Here is a 23,275-nt window from a genome sequence, read left to right on the forward strand (position 1 = left end):
AGTAATCATAAGAAGAAAAGTAAATTGCTGCCGTGAAAAGATGCACATGGTCAGCCCCAATTCTCTGGTGGTGGCAATCAAACAAGCCATGAAGAACTGATATTAACAGCCTGAAGGTGCCAAGAAAACATTCATCACACCATTACACACCTCTACCAGCATAGCACTGTTGAAACAAGGCAGTTCAACAGATCAAAATCGCCTCAGTAGAACTCAAGTATACACCCAATATGTGGGGTATTAGACTGCAGAACCTACACTAACCTTCTGAATTGCTGTTTCCAGGTGGGAGCTGGAAATTGCTTTACACACGAGTTGACAGTGTTCTAGTTAAACATTATTTTTTTCTTAACTGTTTCAAAAAAGAGTTACACTCCTAGACTACCTCAATTCAAAGTGCTGTTTAGTCTGTCACAAAAATTAAACTCTGAGTTTGCCACAACTGGTCTGTAAGTTCTGAAATTTGGCAAACCTAACCAAAGTAGTATCCTTTTTATGTCCTAGTTTATCATTATTTTATTCCATGTTAACAATACTTAACCATTATAGAAATTTGCCACTGCCAAAAAATTTATTATTTAGAGTGAGCCCTAGTACCATCTCCAAAGTGAAGGCCAAGGATCTTCTCAGGAAGATCCTCAAACACCAAACAAGTCAATGACAGAATAAGCTGTTTGGAAACCAGCACAATTTTTTTTTTACTTTTTGTATCTGATGTCCATTCCATCCGCTCAGTGCATTACCCAACCCATTACCACAAAATACCTTTTACTTTTTTTATTTTATTTTACTTTTAATTTCCTACAGGTGTTGTGCTTATTTCTTTGGGAACGTGTGAAAAGATGCATTTTTCTCGTCCACTTACAATCCCGACAGCTTCTACGTCCTGTGAAACGATTGGCTCGTAAGTCATAGTAGCAGGGTTTAGTGAAGGACTGCCAGCCAATCCAATCACAGCGTTTGTTGGAGTCCGCGTGGAGAAAAGTATCAGCGTTTGCTGACTTACCCGCTGAACTCTGAGTAGCTCCAGTGTTACAGGAGAACTTTGTAAGCTTGTGTTCTACAGTCCCTTTACCGACATGGATACTATCCCTGACCAACTTGCAGGTCTGTAAACTTATATTAAACTTCTGTTAATCTCTGCTATTTATACAGCATATCAAACTACAGTTAATTTCTACTTAGGTTACCTAATGTATCCAAATTATATATAAAAAATGAAAGATTATCATTGTCCAATCATTAAAACACAGCATAGTAAGCTTAGAAATGTATGGAATACTGACACTAATAAGTTCATAGATGATAAATCCTTCTACTTCCAGCGTAAAATTAAGATCTATTTAAATACAAGTATTACATAGAATACACCACACTCCTCAGAAATGAAATGCTTATGGATTTTTGTACAAAAGAGGCACAATTTCATATGTTATGTTTTTGCCCATTTGCATACCTGTCAAGTTTTAGATTTAAAAATAAGGGATATTTTCCTCTGTCCGCTTAAAGCCGTCCCACCAGCCCAACGAAGGTTCAGTATCCCTTACATTTTAAGACACGTTTACAAAAAATCTAAAATAACCACATGTGAACCACTTACACACTACAATTAGATTATCAGAATCTGAAATGTTGTGGACATTCCTACATATGTCATTCTTTTAATACAGCCAAATTAAAAATCCTTTTCTAGATATAAAAAAAGTTAAGATTTCATGTCATTTCACTTTTTTGCCATAAATGCACTCTTTTATATTATATATTTTTTTATTTATTTAATAGATTTAAAATTGAACAAAGGGTGCACAAATTCTGCAAAATGACTGTAGGTGACCTAAAAATAGTATTATGAGCCTTTACTAAAAGGACATGGACCAGATATATTCCATCAGTAAAAATTAGTCCTAAGTGGCCTACACAATTAATAATTTTTAATTAATACTTCTTTCTTTTGATTACTCAACCCCTGATCAGTTCAGTTAATTTCGGTCCTCTCCACATTTCTAGTTAAACTGAGTCACAAGCTGTAATCTTTTTATTTTAAAAGGTTTAATCTATGTGTTTTATTTCGGAGACGAGTATTTTTAAGCAGCTATCAGAAAAAAATCATCACAGTTTACATGATTAGCTTACCCTTACCTTTCTTTAAAAAAAATCGCTGAATATCCAGATATGTTTTAACATCAGCAGCTCCGACTAGCTGCCTGAACTCACAGCGACTAGGGGCTTCACCACACTGACTCTCCTTTGCAAGCTGATTGGCTGTTTCTCCTGAACCGGCTCCACGATTGGTTAAGAGACACAGCGCGGTCAGTGCCCTGTCTCCTCAATAATATATATTTTTTAATCTTAATATAATACGGGACATTTACGGGAAAATACTAATACGGGAGGACGGCGGGAAAGAGGAGTAAAATACGGTAGTTTCCCGGCCAAAACGGGAGACTTGACAGGTATGCCCATTTGTAATACCTTACTGGAAAGGTTTACTGAAAATTATTCACAAATGTTAATATACCACTTTCTCCAAGACTAATAATTTATGTGACACCTCTGTGTGTAAACTTAGCAAAGTAGTAGCTAAAATTACTTTAATTACTTTATCTTCTGCATTAATAGACAAAAGTGGCCACAGCCATCTTCTTAACTGTATGGAATAAACTGTTTAATGAATTGCTTTTTTGTCTTCTAATTTTTATCCTATTTTCTCCCTAATTTACATGACCAATTACCCAACCCACTCTTAGGACTCCCTCTATCACTAGTGATTCCCCAACACCAGAAGGGTTAAGAGTAGCACATGCCTCCTACGATACATGTGAAGTCAGCCATTTCCTCTTTTCGAACTGCTGAGTAGCATCACAGCGCGCTCAGAGGAAAGCGCAGCTACTCAGTTCCGATACATCAGCTCACAGATGCCTGACTGACATGATGTGGGGAAAGAGTGCCATCTATCCACCCAGGGAGAGCAAGGCCAATTGTGCTCTCTCGGGGCTGTGGCAGCTGATGGCAATCGACATGATCGGGATTCGAACCAGCCATGCCTCGATCAGAGTAGCAGCACCTTAATCCGTTGGACTGCTTAGAGCCCCAAAGAAAAATGTTTTAGTGGAACGAGTGTCCTATTCTTTTAACCCAAAATATAAATGATCCTATGAAATGTGGAACAAGGCAGTAGAATATTTAAATCTGATTGACCTTAGCTAAGTAACATTTCTTATACACCTGTTTGGTACGTTTGTGTATTACACACATCCACCTAAGAAGTTTAGAACACTTGTCTTGTCGTGTCTATTCATGCCTGGCTTTATAGTCTAGCAAACAACACCACAGTTCTTTTATTTAAGTATTACTTTGTATAAGTGTGAGCAAGTATATAAAGCATATGTATATAATTTAAATGCATGCTTTTGCAAATTTGCCAGAATATTTTTTTCAATCAATTACTTATTTACTTTACTTATATCTTTACTTTCTTGTTATTGCTGCTTATATCATATTGTAATTTTAGAATGTAACAGTAATGTCAATAAAGCTTCTCTGAATCTGATTATGTAGATTGCTCTGGGCAACCAGAGACGCCAGCCCCAAAGATGACCCGTAAACAGATCCTAACTTTAATTGCAATGGCATCCATAAACTTCAGCTCAATGATCTGCTATTCAATTCTGGGTCCATTCTTCCCACTTGAGGTAGGTTGTATGTTTTTTGTACTTTTTGTTGTGTACTATCTATAACACAAGAGTAAATGAATGAATTAGCACGGTAAAGCAAATAGTTCAGCATGCATAAACCGTATAGATCTCACACGTGAGACTTGTGTTTCACACAGGCAGAGAAGAAAGGAGTCAGCCAAACAGTAATTGGGATGATATTTGGATGCTATGCTTTCTGCACACTGGTTGGATCGTTAATACTGGGGAAATATGTAAGATGTTGCCTCAGTTTGAATTACTAAGTAGGTTTAGTTTATAAATCCTGTTTTAAGAATACACAGACACTTCATCGGTGGAATTTATTTCTTTTAGATTGTTCAAATTGGAGCCAAATTTATGATAACTGCAGGGCTGTTCCTTTCAGGTGGATGCACTGTAGTCTTTGGGTGAGTACTGAGATGTTTAGTCAATGTTCTTAGGCTTTCTGTGGACACCCAAGTAGATTTTGTATCATTATTGAAGTTTTAGCTTTAGGGGACGTGCTGGGAACACCCACACCTGTATAAGTTGTAAGTTGTTATCTTGTGAGTGAGATTGAACACTGGCCTGTGTGCTCATGGCATGGTGACCTTAATTACCGGAGTTTAAGTGAGGCCTGATATCTATATTTCCTGTCCTAAGACATTAATCATATCAGTGTAAATTACTTATTGTAGTCTTAGTGATTTGGTTGCCTATAAGTATTATTTAATTTACTTATTACAATAAAAGGTTTATATACATTTTTAGATGGTTTTGTTAATTTAACAATTGTTTCCAGGGTTAAATTCATCAGTTCAGTCTATTTGCTGCTATAGTTTAAATTGGCGTAATTCATTGGGCTCACCATTGACAGGATGTTGTGAGTTTCATTCCCAGCAATGCAGAGATAAAAAAAATAACCACTAATTTATAACTTTAAACATTTCCACAGACACAGATAAAACCAGAAGTTCTGTATATTAACCAGTGTACTGATCAGTCTGTATTCAGCAGATGCAGGAACAAGAATTCAGATAAAACTTTTGTTGCTCAAAATTTTAGGATGCAAAGCAACTGATGTAGCTTATATTACTGTGTTTCTCCGTTAATGTTATTTTTGTTACCTCAGTTTTCTCGACAGGGCTCCAGAAGGAACAGTTTTTATAGTGCTGTGTTTTGTCATACGGTCTGTAAACGCAGTGGGCTTTGCTGCTGCAGTAACATCTTCTTTTGCTGTCTCAGCAAAGGTTTTCCCCCACAATATTGCAACTATTCTGGTGAGTTTTAGTCACTACTTGTTTTTCAATGTAGCCATGGTATTCAGGAGATAACTGTGCACTGTTTCACTCTTACAATAGAGCCTCTTGAGGCCTAAGCTACTGGAATGCCTGATTGTATTTAGAGGAGTAGCTCTAGACAAGGTTCTCATGAGATCAAATAATGTTTACCATTTCTGTTTTTGTTTTGCTTGTTTGTGTGTTGTTATTTAAGTGTGTTATTTATTACTTTGATTTACGTATAATTTCAAATTTACAGGGCTTCATGGAGATTTTTACAGGAATTGGACTTATCTTGGGACCCCCATTTGGAGGATGGATGTATCAGTCATTTGGATACGAAATTCCTTTTATTGTTCTGGGATGTCTTCTGTTTTTGGCTGTTCCCATAAACATGTGGATTTTACCCAATTTTGGTTGGTAAAATATGTCCGTTTTACTTTTTTTTTCTTTTTTTTTTTAACACTGCATCTGCATGGTGAATCATACTTTTGTATTCACTTTAGTGAGATAATCAATCACCGTTCTTAAAAACTGTTTGATATTAGTGTCTATCATATTTCATTCCTTATTTAAAGTAAAATCACAAATGATTATTAAACGCATTTCAAACATTACACTAAACACAGGCACTGTGGGATTAAAACGGAGCAGTACTCTTTGTAAGTTAGTAGGTGGGTAGGGTAGAACAGTTGTGGTTTAAGACCTGGAATCAGATCAACTAATGAGACCACGTAACGATGTAAGGCAGAATGGATAATCGGAATAACAGAGCAGGTAAATACCAAACAAAGATGAGCTTCATAAAAGTAAGTTAACATCTGGCAACACTGTATGGCAATAGAATTAATAGATGTTGCTCATAACCCCAGTAATTGGTAAATTAACTATGGTGTAATCTAATATAATCTGTTCCAGATCCTATACTGCAGTCCTCTGGTTACCCATAATTATCTGTGAACGTACAATGCAAATGGAAAAAATGCTGTGAAAATGGCAGAAAACAAAGCCTTCAGAGGAGTGTTTGTTTTAAAATGTGGTATAATCCCAATAATACACCTGAGGTCTGTGCTGTAGGCTGAGTTCGTATGTGAGACATTGAAACACTGGTGATTTTCAGACATGATTTCAGCCATTGTCTGCATTGTGTAGCTATAGCATTCTCTCTTGTTTATTATTGCTTAAATAACACTTAAATAAGTGTTTATTTTCCCACAAAGTGTGACCTATGTGCTGTCATATTTTAATATATTTTTGATATACTGATCTTTGATTTGTCTGTTTGCAATGTCTAATATACACTAAATATATCTGTATGTGTATGTTCCCTCACAGATGCCGTTGCCTCACAAGCTTCTTTCTTCAGGCTGTGTTCCCAAGTAAAGATTATGCTCATTTGCTTTGTGATATTCACTCTAAGCTCAGGAATTGGTTTTCTGGATGCAACATTGTCATTATTTGCCATGGACAAGGTAAAACTTCTGTTATTTTTTCACAAAAAAAAACTATATAGGTTTGAGTAAATACAAAAGTACTTTAAGTACTTTCATATAGAGAAGTTATATATATTTTTTATATTCATTATAGCTCTACTAATAACCTATGTGTTAATAAAAATAGTCATTCAAAATTCTAAATTGTCTTCTTTCTAAAACTGCAAATTCTTTAGTAACATAAGTGATCTAATGGCTTCTTTCCCTTTTCTATGAACAGTTCAGCCTAAGCACTGGATCTGTGGGTCTGCTCATGGTTGGGGTCTCATTACCTTATGCAGTTGCTTCCCCCTTGTTTGGAATAATCAGTGATAAGTATCCAGTAAGCAGACTGTACAACATATGGTTGGGACGCTTTTTTTTAAAGTTGATCATTTTTAAAAGGATGTTTTTCACACTCGTTATATTTCTGTTTTTTTACAGTATATCAGGAGATGGATGATGGTGGTAGGAGGAATGGCAACAGCAGTTAGCTTTTGTTTACTTGGTCCTGTTCCAATATTCCATATTAGGAGGTAAGCAACACATCAATAAAGGAATAAAGGATGCTACAGGTTGGGAGGTTGAATTCTCATTCTACTTTTTTGTTTCTTTAGTCAGCTTTGGCTTACTGTCCTCATGCTGGTGGTCATCGGCTTCTCTCTGTGTATGACTTGCATTCCAACCTTCACAGAGATGCTCTTATGTGCTCAGTAAGGGATCATACAAGTACACCAATCTGCACCATATATGCAACATGTATAGCAGTACACAAATAATAAGCAAAAAAAAAATTAATAGGCATCCAGTGGACTAAGACAAAAAATATAAAAACAGTAAAAAAAAAGGCAGAACAAATACAAAATAGACTCTTTCAAGAATATTGTTAATAGGGTATGAGTTTTTTTTTTATTTTCAAATTCTTGCAATATTATTGTGTAAAATTCTATATGGGATACCTCAAATTGGGAGCATTACCAGTAATAAGGGGGAGTATTAATGTGCAATTTGAGAAGAGAATAGGGTAAATAAAGGAGAAATAACTTATAATAAAATACATTTTAAGTCAAACCCAAGTTATGAATGTAGACATAACCTTTGTTTCTTCACTTTGTAGTGAAAATGACTTTGAGGAGGGTTTAAGCACACTGGGTTTGGTATCTGGACTGTTCTCTGCTGTGTGGTCGGCTGGGTAAGTGTAAAACAGGATTTGCTTGAATTTCCTTGATCGCCTTTTAAAAAGCCTGAATTATTGTTCTTTATTTTGTGAAAGGATGTTCTTTGGGCCCACTTTTGGTGGATACATCACACAAAAATTGAATTTTGAATGGAGTGCAGGTGTTCAAGGAGCACTCGCATTTCTCGCTGTAAGTAAAATAATCTTTTTAGTACCGAAGCATGAAAAAAAAAATCTGGAATTGATTAAGATGCTAAGCATTTATCTACCCTTTCTCTAGGCATTCCTGCAAATAATATATTTTGCTAATGAAGAAATACAAAACAGAAGGTAATTTATTTGATTATGCTGGGATTGTTATTTACTAACAGAAAGTTAGAGCTGGCTATAATGCCATATTAATACCTTTACACATTGTACATACTCATTTATCTAATCACTTCTAATATTATTGTTTAATACATATGAACCCAGACATTACTCTATTATATCTGTTTCCCATTATTTATTTGTTTGCTTGTTTGTTTTTAATTTTAGGACACAGAAAAGAACTGTGACTGAATCCACATTGTCTATAGAAGAAAAATCCCCTCTGCTCTCTAATGCTCATCACTGATATGTATTTTGATGTGTGTAAAAATCATGGCAACACTGTAGCCCTATTAAAAAAAAGAACTATGTTTATTATACAAAATGGTATATTATGAATGTGGATAAATGTATTGTAGCCAAAAACAAAGCTGAATTGTACAGTTAAGTCAAAAGAACAGTTCGACAAGAATCAAATACACATTATTTATCACCGACCCCGAATGCACTCAATCAGCAGAGACATGATACCTGACGTTTGTAGCTTGCAATAGAAGGCTACACTGCTAACAAACTTTGGACTATTACCAATCTTATCTTGGTGAATACTTCCCAAAATGTATATATATTTGTTTTATGAATATATAAAATTACATTAATAATTATTTATTGGATAGACCTCATTTAAACCAATGAGCTAAACTGGCTGCCCCACCATTTAGCTAGATCTGTGGACGTGTGCATGTTTGTTTTCTTAGCAACTTTAGACTAGCATCTTCCGTTCTGAGTTACAGAGGTAATCTTTAGACACCAAACATGTCTCGGTTGAGTAATCCATACTGCATAAGTGATAAATCATGTTTATTATATTTTTCACTAAACTATTATTTTACACTATGCCAAACAGTAAACACTGTTATATCTCATTGTAATATTATATGGAAATAGGATAGTCACTGCTAAGAAAACACGGTGCTGTTTGTAGCTCATTGAACTGTCAGTACCTCAGAAGTTGTATATTTACTGTATATGCAATACATATCAGTACATAATGTACTGATAAGAACACGTGCCTTATTTAATCAGCACAAAATCTTTTTGTTCAGGTTTTAAATGGAAATGTGTTTTTTCAAAGTCTTGTCTTTATAATGTTTCTCTTTAAAGAGAAGCTTGAAGTGGTTCTACTTGTATACAATGTATGATTGTGTATGTTTACCATGTATTACAGACATGTTTAACACTTTCAGATTCAGTTTAAACACTCATATTTGGTTAAATTAAATATGGATGGTCTTTTTGTAAAAGCCTTATATCTGTAATAACTATTTTAAGAAATGCTGGAATTTAATAAAAATACACTATATGGATAAAAGTATTGGGACACCTGCTTGTCAATGTTACTGGACAGTATAAAAAAGGAGATTTTTTTATACTGTCCAGTAAAGTGTTTCTACTACATTTTGTAGCATTACTGTGAGGATTTTATTGCATTCTGCAACAAAAGCAATCAAACCTCCAACTCACCCCAAAGGTTTTCCAATGAAAATAGTTCCACTGCTCTGCAGCTCAATGTGAGGTAAGGCCTGCATGAATTCAATCAGTGAACTTTGGATACCCATGACCCATGATTTAGCCATCCCAGTTTGGCACAGATCCTCACACATGCACATTTTCTTAACTCAATACATCAACATCAAGAACAGGATGAACTCACCTATCAGTGGTGCTATAATATGAGTAGTTAGTGTATAGGTTAATCATTGTATGCTCCATAAAATGTGTTTCTCTTCTATTTAAATAGAGTGAATGTTTGTTTTTTGCCACCTAATGCATTTACAACTTTAGCTTAGTGAGTGCTCAGGGTTTTGAAACAAGCTGTATTCTGTGTGTGTGTGTGTGTGTGTGTGTGTGTGTGTGTGTGTGTGTGACCAAATCACCATTATGTTGATAGAAAGCTTTTACTGAGGCTTGTTGCTTAATATGATCACTGAAACAATGGAATAATGTGTGAGGTAATAAAAGATTAGAAATGACGCCCAGTGCTGATTATGTGATTTTTCTTTCTGTATTTCTGATTTGAAATAAGTATTACTTCACTGCACAGGTTTGTGCTTGCCCTGGTTCAACCTACAACCACTGAGACGTTTTAGAACAATGACTACACAGTAAGTAGATGTTTGCTGGCATCATTCCCTGAGGTTGTTGCTAGGATTCTTTAGAATGAATTCATGTTTCACAAAGCAAAATCTGTTTCAGAATATGTCTCATATTACAGTAGTTCTCAAGGGTGTAAAGTGCAACACACCACAAGGTTTTTGTGTCACATTGAACCAGCACTGATTTCATGTGTTCTTTTAAAAGTAGTTCAAGGATTTAAACTCTTCAGGACACCTGGTCACTGCATGTGTGTAGTTTGTGTGGTAAATGGATCTTAGATGCATCAGGACTGTATCTTATCCAGATACAATTGTGATTCTCAAAACACAGTAAGTGACCAGGTATGAAAAGGTTCAGGAAGCATTAGTTCCCACTCTAAATAGTCAAAACTGAGGTCCAAGTGTCCATGCTTTTAAATAATGTGATTGTTGCTTGTTTTTTAATAGAAATCATACATCTTTCTCCAAACTATATTTGGGTGTTTATTTAAATCTTGCAGATGTGATATCAAATACTTGTACAAACACACATATCACAACAGTGATTTTGTTTTAGTAAAACTAAAAATATTCATTATAAAATTACAAAATACATTCAGATATAAGGCTTGACTACAAAAATAAATAAGCACATTCTTAACATCAGTATGCATATGTTTCCCTTATTTATTAATATGGCTGCTGCTCCTGATTTGCAGCAGATGGTTTGAAAGCACTGTTGGTGGGTCCTAACCTTGGAAGAGGTCTCTTTTTTCGTGTAGATGCAGGTGCAGGAGCTTCAGGATCAGATGATTGATTATGAGATAGATCGTAAGTGATCTCACTTTTCTTTACCTTTTTCTTCTTCTTGGTCCTTAGAATAAGGGTAGGAAAGACTACATGTCAAGCCATTAAATTAAGCAAATCAGTAATATTTTAAAGAAAAATACATTAATAAAGTTAATATGACTAAAAATGTTGCTAAATAACTCTGGTGTTCTGAAAACAATTTAATTAGTGGATGTGGTGGAGAAAGACAGAGGCATACTTGGTAACAGATGCCTCCACGTCAGTGTCTTGCTCAGAAATTATCTTCAGCTCTCCAGAGGCACTGATGGCTGCGGACATCTGTGGGAGGACACGACAGGAAGCCAGGAAATAAGGAAGATAGGAAAATCAAACACACTGCACCATTTCTTCCAACCATACTTATGGACACCCCAGTACTTCAAAAGAAAAAACAATTATCAAACACTGCAAAAAATCCATTGGCAAAAACTAGACAAAATATATGCAAATTAAGATAAATATATGTATATTAAGCAAAAAAATCAGACAATGCGGTAAGCAAAATTTTCTTAGTAAGATTTCTTACAAAAAGCAATGGCAAAGTCTCAAAATGAGTGAAGTAACACCTAAATCAAGCTAAAAAGTCACTGTTTTTCAGAATAACTTGATTGCTGCTTGATTGTGCTTATTTTGAGTTAAGATAACTTAAAATAAGGTACAAATTCTAAATACGAATGATTAAGATAATATACCTAAAATAAGCAAAATAATCTAACACTTACAATGCTTAGTAAGACAAAAAGTCTTATCAGAGAAGAAAATAAGATTTATTGCCTTAAATTTAGAGAATTTCACTTGCCAAGATTTAGTTTTTTTGCATTGAAGCAACTATGGTGTGTATATAAACTAACGAGCCATAACATTAATACTACCTACTTGTTTCTACATTCACTTTCCATTATATCAGTTATATTAAGTTCTAGAATTACAGGCTTTAGTCCATCTGTTTCTCTGCATACTGAAATGGTCAGGACCCCACAAAGCAGCTATTATTGGAGTGGTGGGTCATTCTCAGCACTGCAGAGACACAGGTATGGTGGTGGTTTAAGTGGATCAGACAGCAATGATGCCATATGTTTTTGAAACGCTGTGCCCACTTACTGTCCACTTTACTTTACTTTTTTTCCAATTTTGTAGATGTAAAGTCAAAGACACAAGCTCATCTGATGCTGCACAGTTTGTGTTGCTAATCCTTTTGCCCGTTCTCAGGATGGTGGGATGGACAAGATGTTTGGTAAACTGTTCTTAGTCCAGCAGCGACACAGAGGTGTTTAAAAACATTAGCAGCACTGTTGTTTCTAATCCAATTGTACAAGTGCAATACACACCACCACCATATCAATGTAATTTGGGGTCCTGACCATTGAAGAACAAGGTAAATGGAGCATTATAAAGTATGCAGAGAAACAGGAAGATAAGATGTAATAATAGAACTACACAGTGCTCAACTACAGATTTTTTTTAATACAAGTATATACAGCTCTGAAGAAAATTAGAGACCACTTAAAAAGTTTCTTTAATGTTACCAAATTGAAAACCTCTGAAATATAATTAAGAGGAAGACGGATGATCACAAGCAATCAAACCAAGCTGAACTGCTTAGGTTTGCTACATTTTTGCACCAGGAGTGGCATAAAGTTATCCAAAAGCGGTTTGTAAAACTGGTGGAGGAGAACATGCCAAGATGCATGAAAACTGTGATTAAAAACCAGGGTTATTCCACCAAATATTGATTTATGAACTTTATGAATATTAACTTGTTTTTTTTTTTTTTGCATTATTTGAGGTTTGAAAGCTCTGCATCTTTTTTTGTTATTTCAGCCATTTCTCATTTTCTGCTAAAAATGCTCTAAATGATAATATTTTTATTTGGAATTTGGAAGAACGTTGTCCATAGTTTATATAATAAAACAACAATATTAATTTTACTCAAACATATACCTATAAATAGCAAAATCAGAGAAACTAATTTAAAACCTCAATTTTTGGTCTCAATTTTTCCAGAGCTGCATATGTCAAGTATGGTAAATATACTAATTAAAATAGCTGATAGATTCACTTTTACCGACATCTTGTTCACATTACCTTAGTTGGTGTAGATCTGTCAAATCCCTGATTTACTTGCTCCGAAGGGCCAGGCTGCATCTCTATAGCCCTTGACAACTCTTCATCAAATCCCTCTGTGTGGAATAGAGAAAAAACTGAATGCTCACTCTGACAAGCAGTTTATGACAGCTAAGCCTTAATTTATTAAACCTTATGAGTTGCCAAGAAAGATTCTACTCACTTTCATCAGCTACATAGGCTGCAGGGAAGTAGCCTTTCTGTCCATTGGCTAGGCACCCAAACCACCAGCTCTCATTGTCTTTATACAGCACATGGATAACATCCCCGCGCCGTACTGTTAGCTCATCAGATCGATTAGCGCTGTAGTCATACAAAGACACAACCTAGAAGAGAGTACATGTGCAAGCCTTCAGTTAAACAACCCCATGTAAACTCTAGAGAAAAATGTATGAATTCAGATAAAACATTCTTAAAGTCATTGTATCAGCTAAAAACATACCGTCTGCTGCACTTGTGCCATGTCATTCTCAACTACATGAGAAAATTCATAATCTGGTATGCTCTGAGGAAATAAATAGAATTTGCCGTTAATAATACAATATGATTGTGGTGTAGCTCTAATGAACAGCCAATACAAACATGTATTTCTACATTCAACTTGCTATAAATTCAGTATAGTGAATACATCTACCTGGACATGTATTCTCTATCTCTATCTTACCCTTTGCCTTAGGAATGGAGCTCTTTTAATGGGTTGGCCCAGAGCACTTAGCCCCACTGTGAGAATGAAGAAGAAAAAAATGAAAAAAAAAAGCTGTGCTCCTAAATTACATGAAGCTATATGAAGGCTACAGTATTTGGTAAAATCATTACAGGGCAGCTCCACAGACAGGGATTAGACCTAATCCTAGACTACACAGAATTTTAAACTGTGATTTTAGAAGAGGGAAAATAAGAATTAAAATAGGATTAATCCCTGTCTGGAAAACAAACCCTATACATTACAGTGAGATAAACATACAGGTTTGTGAGCTGAGAGTGGCCTGAGGTATAAATTGGGTATTAAACGAGCTGGAGTGCTGCAGCATCTTGGAGTGTGGGGACAGCAAAGATGGAGGAGGGAGAGACATATTCATGCTCTGAAACACAGATATTCAGATACTTTAACTAAAGTGATTTTGAAAATAAATATTTGTGACATTCATATAAATGTTTAATATTTTTTGTTTTGTTTTTTACACATATTACTTGCCTCTGGTGTGAAGCTCTTCCCCATCTGAGAGATGCTTCCTTAAATTAAAGTAAAACAGATACATTAAGATACAACTTAATATTATTATATGAATTCTAATATAGAAACATATATCTGGACTTAATCAGTAGAAATCAAATATATATATATATACTTAATAAGGTTCTTTAAGTTCTTTAATTAGGTCTTTAATACGTATTTATTATAAGATAAAAAGATAATGTGTAAATATATGAACAAAAACTAAGATTTGTGACTTGATTGTGACTTATTGTGATTAATTGCTTAAGAACAATAAAGAACTACTTACCCTGTTCATAATAATAGTCCATGACAGATGGGTTGCGATGTGGCTCCTGAACAATATAAAAATAAATCATGTTTTAATAACATATTCTTATCACCAAGAGTCAGTGGCCAAACACAGAGAAGACCCACAGTCAACCTTTAGATTCTTTGAGGTTTATGTTGTAAAGGCAAGGGACAATTTCAATACTTAACAACTTTTAAATGTTAAAATTCATCTTTGACTACTTAAAACTGTTTTTTACATGCAGGGAAAACTTGATGTGGGTGTCTGTTTAAAATATCTTTAAAAATGGTCATGAGGGGCGCCGAGTGGTCCAGCGGTCTAATGCGCTGCCACTATGAGCAGGAGGTCGCAGGTTCGAACCCCCGCTCATGCAGCATCAGAGGGAGACAATTGGCCTCGCTGCACGAGGCGTCTGTGAGCGGATGTATTGGAACCTAGCCGCTGTGCTTTTCTCCGAGCTGCTCAGGCAATGATTAAAAAAAGGGGTGACTGACTTCACACTTGTCGGAGGAGGCATGTGCTCATCCGCATCCTCCTAGGGTCACAGGTGCCTCTGGTGATGGGGACGCACAAAGGGGTGGGACAATTGGATAGCCAAATTGGGGGAAAATGGTGAAAAAAATAATAATTAAAAAAATGGTCATGAGAAAATTACCAGGTTTCAGTATAGTGAGTGCACCAGTTTGGATAGGATTTATTTACCTTAACTGCTTAACTTTATATTATAAATGTATCTACATTAAAATTATTCATGTTCTTACTATAACTGAATCCAGTTTCTGTTTGACACGCTGCATTTTCAGTGACATGCGAGCAGCACTGGCAAATCGGTCCACCCCAGAGGCTGAGGTATCCTGGAACGGCAGTAGATCAGACTGATTCCTGGCTGTTTTATTGTCAGCAGTCTCAGACTTGCTTAGCCCCCGCAAGCTCTCCAGGTCCATTTGGGCAACTGCACACAAAAAGAGACAAAAACTGCTCTATTAAATTTGATATTATAGATGATATACAGTAGTTTGTAGTAGAGCTACATAGTTTATGGAAATACAATGTAAATCATGTTCATATATTAAACCTCATTACCAATTTATTTTAACTTGTGTATTATTTATATATATTTTTTCATATTTATCTATTCTTACCTTTACGGTCATACATATATATATGGATTGGTTGACTTTGCCCAAAGGCACAGAAAGCCACCATGTGTTCATGAGGATGGAAAACCACTCCACGGAGAGAGACTGGATAACACAACTCTGAGTACACAGCCACCTGATCACCTGCGTTTGATCAGAAAGCACAGACAGTGATCACTGTGAGCACTAATCCAAATGAACTGAATACATAAAACTGTTACTGTGTTAAATTATTTTAGAACCAGACACATTGCGTAACAGTACTGAGGTAATCTAGACCACTGTCAGCATGTGACTGATAAAGAAAAAACATGACTGTAATGTTAACCTTTAATCTCTGTAATTCCTTTTAACCTCTCATTCAATCTTTCATTGTACAAAAAAAAGTCAAACATTATAGTCCGTTAAAAAATGTTTTCATTGGAATTATATTGGTGTAAGAAGCCTACCTGTTTCGGCATTCCACACGTAGGCAAGTCCATCCTCGCTGCCTGAGAAAATAAAGCTTCCACATGGAGTGAAGGCGCTGTTGATCCTGTCTCTGTAATTTGTGGCACCTATGTATTTCTTTACAGCAAGACTGCAAAACACAAATTCAGATAAGACACATTACAAAGACCTATTTTTTCTATAAATAACAACAATGCAAATGACCTGCAAGTTTTAGTTTCTCAGTGATATGTCAGTACATCTAAAATGATGAGTATATAAAATTTAACACTAATCTATCCACAGTGTCACATGTACTGGAAATGCATTGTGACCAGCAGTGTCTGGCTTAAATTGTCAATGCAAACAGACAAGCTACAAGCAGACAAGCAGAAATCACATCCACATTCAATGCAGAAGGCTCCACAAGCATATCCTAAAGGTCAGTATAGAGTTGGGACATGGCAAAAGATGAGATTTTGAGACTTAGATGATATTTTGTGACTTCAGCAGTTGTTTTGGATGACCCTCGCTAATGCATAGCCTTAATCTAATTCCATCGCCAGCATGACATACACACTGTGGCAGTTCTCCAGACAGGGATTAAGTCTAATCTTACACTACAAGGCACTTTAATTGGAGAATTTCCATTGAAAAAGAAAACATAGTCTACGGCTAGCCTAATCCCTTTCTAGAAAACAGACCACCACCACTTATTGAGTGAAGGTATGTCTATTTATTCTTACTGATTTACCAATAAATAGCAATTTGATCATAATATTTCACAGGTTTCTAAAATTACTGCACTGCATTGCACTGAACAGTATATATAGGGTAAATTATATGCATGCCTACATGTAACAGACATAAATTTCAGAGTTTTTGTAGTTCTCTTATAGATTAGATAACAACTAATACAATAACGTCAAAAATATTTTAGCTGCAAAAAAAAACAAAAAATAAAGGATAGTTACATTCTCAAGTCCATCACTCTCAAAACGCTGTCTTTGGCATGGATTAGAAGACGCCTGCCATTTGGGTGCACTTCTAAGGAGTTGATGGGAATTCCATTCAAATCACTTTCCTTTATCTCCTGTGGGCATAATTCAATGAATTGTAAGTATTATTCCTTGCTTTGGTACACATTGGTTTACATTTATAACTACATGAATGGCTTGTATGAAATTACAGGAATTACTAAAATGAATTTTTATTAAAAATCTTTACTTCTTAAGATTTTACCTTCTCAATTTTCCACAGATGTGTTGGACCATGCCGAGATCTATCCTCAGTTTTAGTATTCCACACAACAATTACGCCAGCATTGTCTCCAGAATACATTCTCGTTCCTGTAAAAAAAAAAAATAATGCTGGAATTACAACACAAAAACATTAATATTTATGACATACTGTATAATAAAAGAGATACAGAATCCACCTTCATTGTCAAAACAGAGAGCATTGATGAAAGTCTTGTGTCCCTCAAACTCTTGCAGCAGTTGTCCGTTCACGTCTTTGACGTCTAGATTCCAGACCCGGAGCAGACAGTCATAACCGCCAGTAACCAGCAGGTTCTGGTTTAGTGGGTGATACTGAGCACAATATACAAATGATGGATGAGGGAGGACCTTCTGTGCAAGGGCCTGGAGTCTTTCAATGTTCCACACTCTGAGAACGAAAAAAAAGGAGCCTTTTGTTAATCATTACACAGATCTTTACATCTATTAAATGCTAATGGACACATATTACAGTGTTCAAGCCTTTACCTGACCGTTCCATCAGAGGATGCTGAGAGGAGGCACCTGTCATCTCTGGTCCAGCAGAGATCATAGACAATACTCAGGTGGCCATTAAAAGACGCCAAGGCTTTACCTGAAGGGATCTCGTATACTACGAAAAAACATGAATTCTGAAATAAATATATATTTTTCCCATTTAGGAAAGAATGATCATTATACAAACAATGATTTTATACTGCATGATCTAACTGAATAACATGCATGTGCAAGTCATTTACCAGAACAGGTTTTCAAAGAATAAGAGAAGACCTACAGCAGTTAAGTAGACATGCTATACCTAAAGTAAGGTCAATCACTCACCTACAATGGGAAAAGCATCCCTGTCTGCACAAGCAGCAGCCAGAGCCCTGCCATCATGAGAGAAGCGTAGAATAAAGCAGCCCATCTGACCTCCACGGAATGACAGCATTAGCTTGTTGGGAATACGACACACCTAGAAGCACAAATTATATATTATTTTTGTAATTTATTGCACAGTCTTCAGGAATTAACATGTGTGGCTTCAAAATGTTAGCAAATCCTTGATGATGGTGAATAATATACCTGTCCAGGCAAGCGACTCCACGTTATGACCTCTGCTTTGCCCTCTAACAGCTGTGTGGAGGTTTTCTGAGCAAGATCTGTGTGCAGCTCACTGTATGATGTGCTGCCCCTCTCCTGCTGCAGAGCCATCATTGAGCGAATACCAGGGTCAACCTGTACAGCACAGTCAAGTCAAGCCTAAACATTCCAAATACTTTGGTTTGTACTAGGATTTAAATGATGAAGCAGGGCTGACTTACATGTTCTGGTAGTTTGAGGCCTTTCACTGTCACATAAAGAGTTGAGGCATATCTATTCCTAGGGAATTTTGACCACCACTGAAACACTTCAACTGTCTGTGGAACTTTCTTTGCTCTTGTAGGAGGGCTGTACAGCTGGAGACGCAGCTTACTATCTATGTTCAGCACACCGTTGGTTCCTACAAGCTAAGAGAAAAAATGCACTTTCAGGAAAAGTTCAACAGGTTTATGGTAAACTGCATCAAGCACAAAAATGTTCAGGTACCTTTAAAAAAGCCCAAGCAATTTTTCGAAATCCACGCTCATGCTGATCAGCAGAGACATTTGATCTTGCTTCCTCCATGCTGATGAAGTCAAGAACCTATCAACAAAATAATAAATATTTTATATTTTTTTCTGTTTCGGGCAAAACCAGCACTGGTTAATACACTAAATCATCAAAAAATAAAAGACAATACTGGCTCACCTCAAAAAAGAGGATGACCTGTGGACATTCTTCACTATCTTGAAGAAAATAACCAAATCGCTCATTAAAGATGATCTGCTCCTCCCACTCTGGGACTGTTGACTTGTTTTTCTTAAAGTCAAAAGGCTGAGTTATGATTGGAAGGATGTGCTCAATGTTCTCCTGCTCATAAAAGGAAGACACTCGACGATGGCTGGGTATAAAAGAAATTACAAATACATTAGATAAAATTGCCAATATAGTGGAAAGCACAGTCATTTTAACTGCACATTTGGTCAAAAGCTAAAACTGAAAAATGTCATATTCTCACCTGTCCTCTTTCTTGACGTACTGTCCAGTGATCTCATCCACAACATGCACTTTGACCATGGGGTGGGACACCAGAAGGTCAGTCTTGAGTCGGTCTGTACGATGAATGTAAACTCCTAGCACCAGGTTTTCATCAAAGACCTGCCTCTGAGAATCCTCCACCTCTGTCTGACTGTCCTCAACTACCACTTTAGCCAAAAAAGCAGAAACATGGCCTAAATATTAAACTATAACCATATGCATGGTAAACCTAACTGCGTTAGATACTCTTAAAATTGTAAATACTTCATAAATCTTACAGTTTCACTAGAATGACTGGCAGGTGTTACATGACTTACCATCTTTTCTTTTCTTCTTCTTTTTTCCTTTGGGTTTTGCTGTATCTACGGTGTCTTCTTCTACAGCATCACCTTGAATAGGCTCCTTTATTTTCTCAAATTCAGAATGGCTGTGGTGAAATTTCAATGGAAAAAAAATATATAAAAGCTTTGATAACTGGGTAATGTAAAAACAAAGAATAAGGATCACTTGCATTATATGCAATATTTGCAATATGCTTTAAAACCTAAGGAACAAGATCTTTCTCTCTCACACACACACACACACACACAAACGACTAAAAAACAAATGCTTTCTGTAAATTACCTTTCATCCTCATCACTACCCCTCAGGTTCTTCTTCTTTTTCTTCTTCTTTCCGAGCTCATTGTTTAATACTGAGGTTTCCTGGCTCCTGGGCAACTTTTCATCTTGTCTGTTATGAGTTGTTTTCTTTATAGCCCTCTCCTCATCTTGACTAATCTGTTGCTGATATTCTTTGAGAAGATCATCTTCAGGTTCAGAGCCTGCGTTGTGTCCACTATCTCTGTTTCCGCCTCTGCTCTTCCCTCTTTTACCCTTTCTGTTCTGCCCCCAGTCTGGTTCAACAGTGACTTTTGTTTCAGAGTTTGCAGCATTTCTGTCTGTGTCTACTTCATCCTGAACAAGTGGGTGTGGGGGCAGCTTTCTTTTAGTCTTCTTCTTTCCTGAGGCCAGTGGGGACTTCTCTCCATTTACATTATTGCTGACATTGATCTTCTCTGACACCTCGACCTCCCTGCGTCTGTTCTTAGTGTACCTTGGGCTACCCTGTGTAGGGTCATACGTGTTATTGAGAATGGTCTCATCTTCTTCTGTGGTTTTACTTAAATCCAAGTTTTTGCTCAATGTCTGAAGCTAAAAGGGATTACAAGAACAAATCAAGTTTTAAAATATGACAGAGTAAGATATTGTTGTTTCATGTTTCATGTTTTTTTTCTGCCATTTTTTTAGTCAGCTTTATGAGGTAGTCACCTGGAATGACTTTCAGGTAACAGCTGTGCTGAACTTGTCAAGAGATAATTGCTTGAATTTCTTGCCCTCTTAAAAAGTTTGAGAGCATCAGTTGTGTTGTGAAGATGTAGACTTGGTATATATTAAATAGCCCTATTTGAGTAATGTTTTAATTCATATTATGGCAAGACCTCTCAACTAAGGAAGGAAAAAAAAATACTTTAGAAATACTTTAAAAAATTAAATCCGAAACTTTGAAAGCATCCTCAAATGCACTTGCAAAGACCAATCAAAACATTATGATAAAACTGGCACTCATTAGGACCAATAAGTTCAGTTACCAGCCTCAGAACTGCAGGTTAACAGCACCCCAGATAAGAGCCACCTCAATGCTTCACAGAGTATTTTGGTTTGTTAAACACTTGGAAGTTTACTACATGATTCCTTATGTGTTCATTCATAGTCTGGATGACTTCAGTATTCATTAACATTGTAGGGGAAAAAATAACAAAAAACAGACAAACTTTTAGCTGGTACTTTATTTATCAAGACTGAGAGAAAATAATTGTATTATTATTATTATTTTATTATTATTTCATATTTGATAGCCCTAAACATTCCATAACCACGTAACCTACCACAACATTCTCCTGCAGCTCGACTCCTCGCTGTTTGGACTTCTTTTTCTCTGAGGGAGGGTTTGTGTATCTCTTTAACACCTCGTCAAAACGGGCTCTAGTCTTTGCTCTCACATCACTCTGACCTGTTCATCACAAACAGTATTAGTTGCCCGTCCACATGCAAGGTAATCAGTATATGTTTGGATTGGTATGGTTTGGATGGTAACATTAATTAAAGTGTGATTACCTGCCGGCATCCTCAAGCACTGGGAGCAAAGTCATTCTGTGCACAAAAGATCCCTGAAACTGAAAACATAGGTTAACGTTATTTATCTTAGCTAGTTAAACTGTCAAACAAAGCAGGAGAAGTAACTTAGTTAACCTATCTAGTTTAGCTAGCCGATTATTGGTTCAAATGTAGTTAGCTAGCTAGATTGTTGCTAGCTAACGAGACAGCCAGTGTTTTGAATCCAGAAGAAGCTTTAATTAGCCTTTAGTGAATTCTATTGGCTTAAGCTGGTTAAAATAGCTCGGTACAGGAGTCATGATGTAAGGCAGCTTGCTAGCCTAGCTTAGGTAACCGAGCTAGCTGATCAGCTAACCGCGAAATCAATCTTGTCTGGTGCTGACTTTGCTGAGTTAACGCTAGCTAGCTCTACTGCAGTACCAAACACTAAATAAGCTACACTCATAGAGAAAAAGGGGCCACAGGCCATTTTCAGTTTCTAAACTCCACTCAACAACAGAACTTGCTGTGCCTGGTTTAACATTCCCGGCTATAACGGCGCCCGAGAGGACATTAGCCGCCCCCTGAGAATGAATCTCCGCTCTCTCACTGAAAACACTGTCCCATAGATTAGCAGGACTGCTAGCTGGCTAACGTGTTACTACAGTAGGATACAGCCTAGCCAGTTAATTCCTTAACTAACAGCGACCCCAGTGTAACAGCCCGCCTTTTTTTAGATGGGTCGCGTAGTTAATAAAAGTGTCTGTTGTACAAAACAGGATTATTTACCTGAAAATCAAACCATATCCTATGAAAACGTTTACAGTCCGTTAGCCGCTGACTCGTTGCGATGGCAGCCAACAATAAACAAGTTTTAGCCCCGCCCCTTGTGTGTTGTTACCTCAAAGACAGCCAATAAAAAGCGGAATCAGACTGCGCATTCTGGTGGAACAAACAGACATGCGCAACGTGTCTGACTCTCACCAGCCAGCGTTAGAGCATCTAAAAGTGTATCTAAAAATAATTGAATATCATTGAAAAAAGTAACTTTATTTCAGTAATTCAGTTTAAAATGTGAAACTCATGTATTATACAGATGTATTACACAGAGAGTGACATATTTTATGCGTTTATTTATTTTATTGTTGATGATTATGGCGTACAGCCAATAAAAACCCAGAAATCAGTGCCTCTGAATTTTTTTAAATTATATAAGACTAATTGATACTTTTTGCCCTGTGGTCAGTGTGTCAGGTCCTGCTGGAAAATGATATCCGCATCTCCATAACAGCTGTCAGAGGGAGAGTGAAGCAGAGGGAAAAAACACATAACACAGTGGACCAACAACAGCAGATGACACCTCTCCAAACCTTCACTCAGTGTGGATTCACACTAGACCTTAAGCAGCTTAGACTGTGCACGTCTCCACTCTTCCTCCAGACTCTGGTCCCTTGATTTCCAAATAAAATGCAGAATTTACTGTTGATCTGTGATGGTTTGGAGAGCCATGTCATTTGCTGGTGTTGGTCCACTGTGTTATATCAAGTCCAAAGTCAGTGCAGCTTCTACAAGGAGATCCGTGATGCAGATTTAATTTTACACTTTTAAATTTACACTGTTTTTGAGGGTTTTATTGGCTGTAAGCCATAATCATCAACAATATAAGA

The 23,275-nt window shown here is 36.4% G+C and overlaps 2 protein-coding genes across 5 annotated transcripts; one reads left to right on the forward strand and one right to left on the reverse strand.

Moving 5' to 3' along the window:
- The first annotated feature begins 952 nt into the window (after positions 1-952).
- On the forward strand, positions 953-9,945 carry slc18b1 (solute carrier family 18 member B1). Its single transcript, XM_007251949.4, has 14 exons — positions 953-1,107; positions 3,559-3,692; positions 3,833-3,928; positions 4,029-4,102; positions 4,807-4,954; positions 5,214-5,370; positions 6,290-6,426; positions 6,668-6,769; positions 6,871-6,962; positions 7,044-7,139; positions 7,544-7,618; positions 7,700-7,793; positions 7,884-7,933; positions 8,141-9,945. The coding sequence occupies exons 1-14, from the start codon at positions 1,080-1,082 to the stop codon at positions 8,217-8,219; spliced, it is 1,362 nt and encodes a 453-aa protein (XP_007252011.2). The 5' UTR covers positions 953-1,079; the 3' UTR covers positions 8,220-9,945.
- Positions 9,946-10,527: 582 nt separating this feature from the next.
- On the reverse strand, positions 10,528-22,506 carry ahi1 (Abelson helper integration site 1). Of its 4 annotated transcripts, none has more exons than XM_007251947.4 (27): positions 22,398-22,506; positions 21,630-21,688; positions 21,401-21,525; positions 20,098-20,666; positions 19,791-19,900; positions 19,454-19,640; positions 19,144-19,336; positions 18,943-19,038; positions 18,678-18,863; positions 18,439-18,591; positions 18,196-18,328; positions 17,863-17,986; positions 17,535-17,764; positions 17,339-17,445; positions 17,071-17,189; positions 16,117-16,247; positions 15,671-15,811; positions 15,290-15,480; positions 14,526-14,571; positions 14,216-14,253; positions 13,985-14,102; positions 13,685-13,740; positions 13,463-13,525; positions 13,184-13,346; positions 13,018-13,076; positions 11,096-11,175; positions 10,528-10,921 (listed from the first exon to the last, which is right to left on the reverse strand). In XM_007251947.4, exons 2-27 carry the CDS (start codon positions 21,637-21,639, stop codon positions 10,738-10,740), a joined length of 3,612 nt encoding a protein of 1,203 aa, XP_007252009.3. In that variant the 5' UTR covers positions 21,640-21,688; positions 22,398-22,506; the 3' UTR covers positions 10,528-10,737. The 4 variants fall into 4 exon arrangements, with proteins under 4 accessions (XP_007252009.3, XP_022528701.2, XP_007252010.3 ...); XM_022672980.2 differs by having other exon boundaries at positions 12,982-13,076; XM_007251948.4 differs by lacking the exon at positions 13,018-13,076 and having other exon boundaries at positions 10,715-10,921.
- Positions 22,507-23,275: the final 769 nt, after the last annotated feature.

The sequence above is a fragment of the Astyanax mexicanus genome, chromosome 14, assembly GCF_023375975.1.
Source record: "Astyanax mexicanus isolate ESR-SI-001 chromosome 14, AstMex3_surface, whole genome shotgun sequence".
Lineage (NCBI taxonomy): Eukaryota > Metazoa > Chordata > Actinopteri > Characiformes > Acestrorhamphidae > Astyanax > Astyanax mexicanus.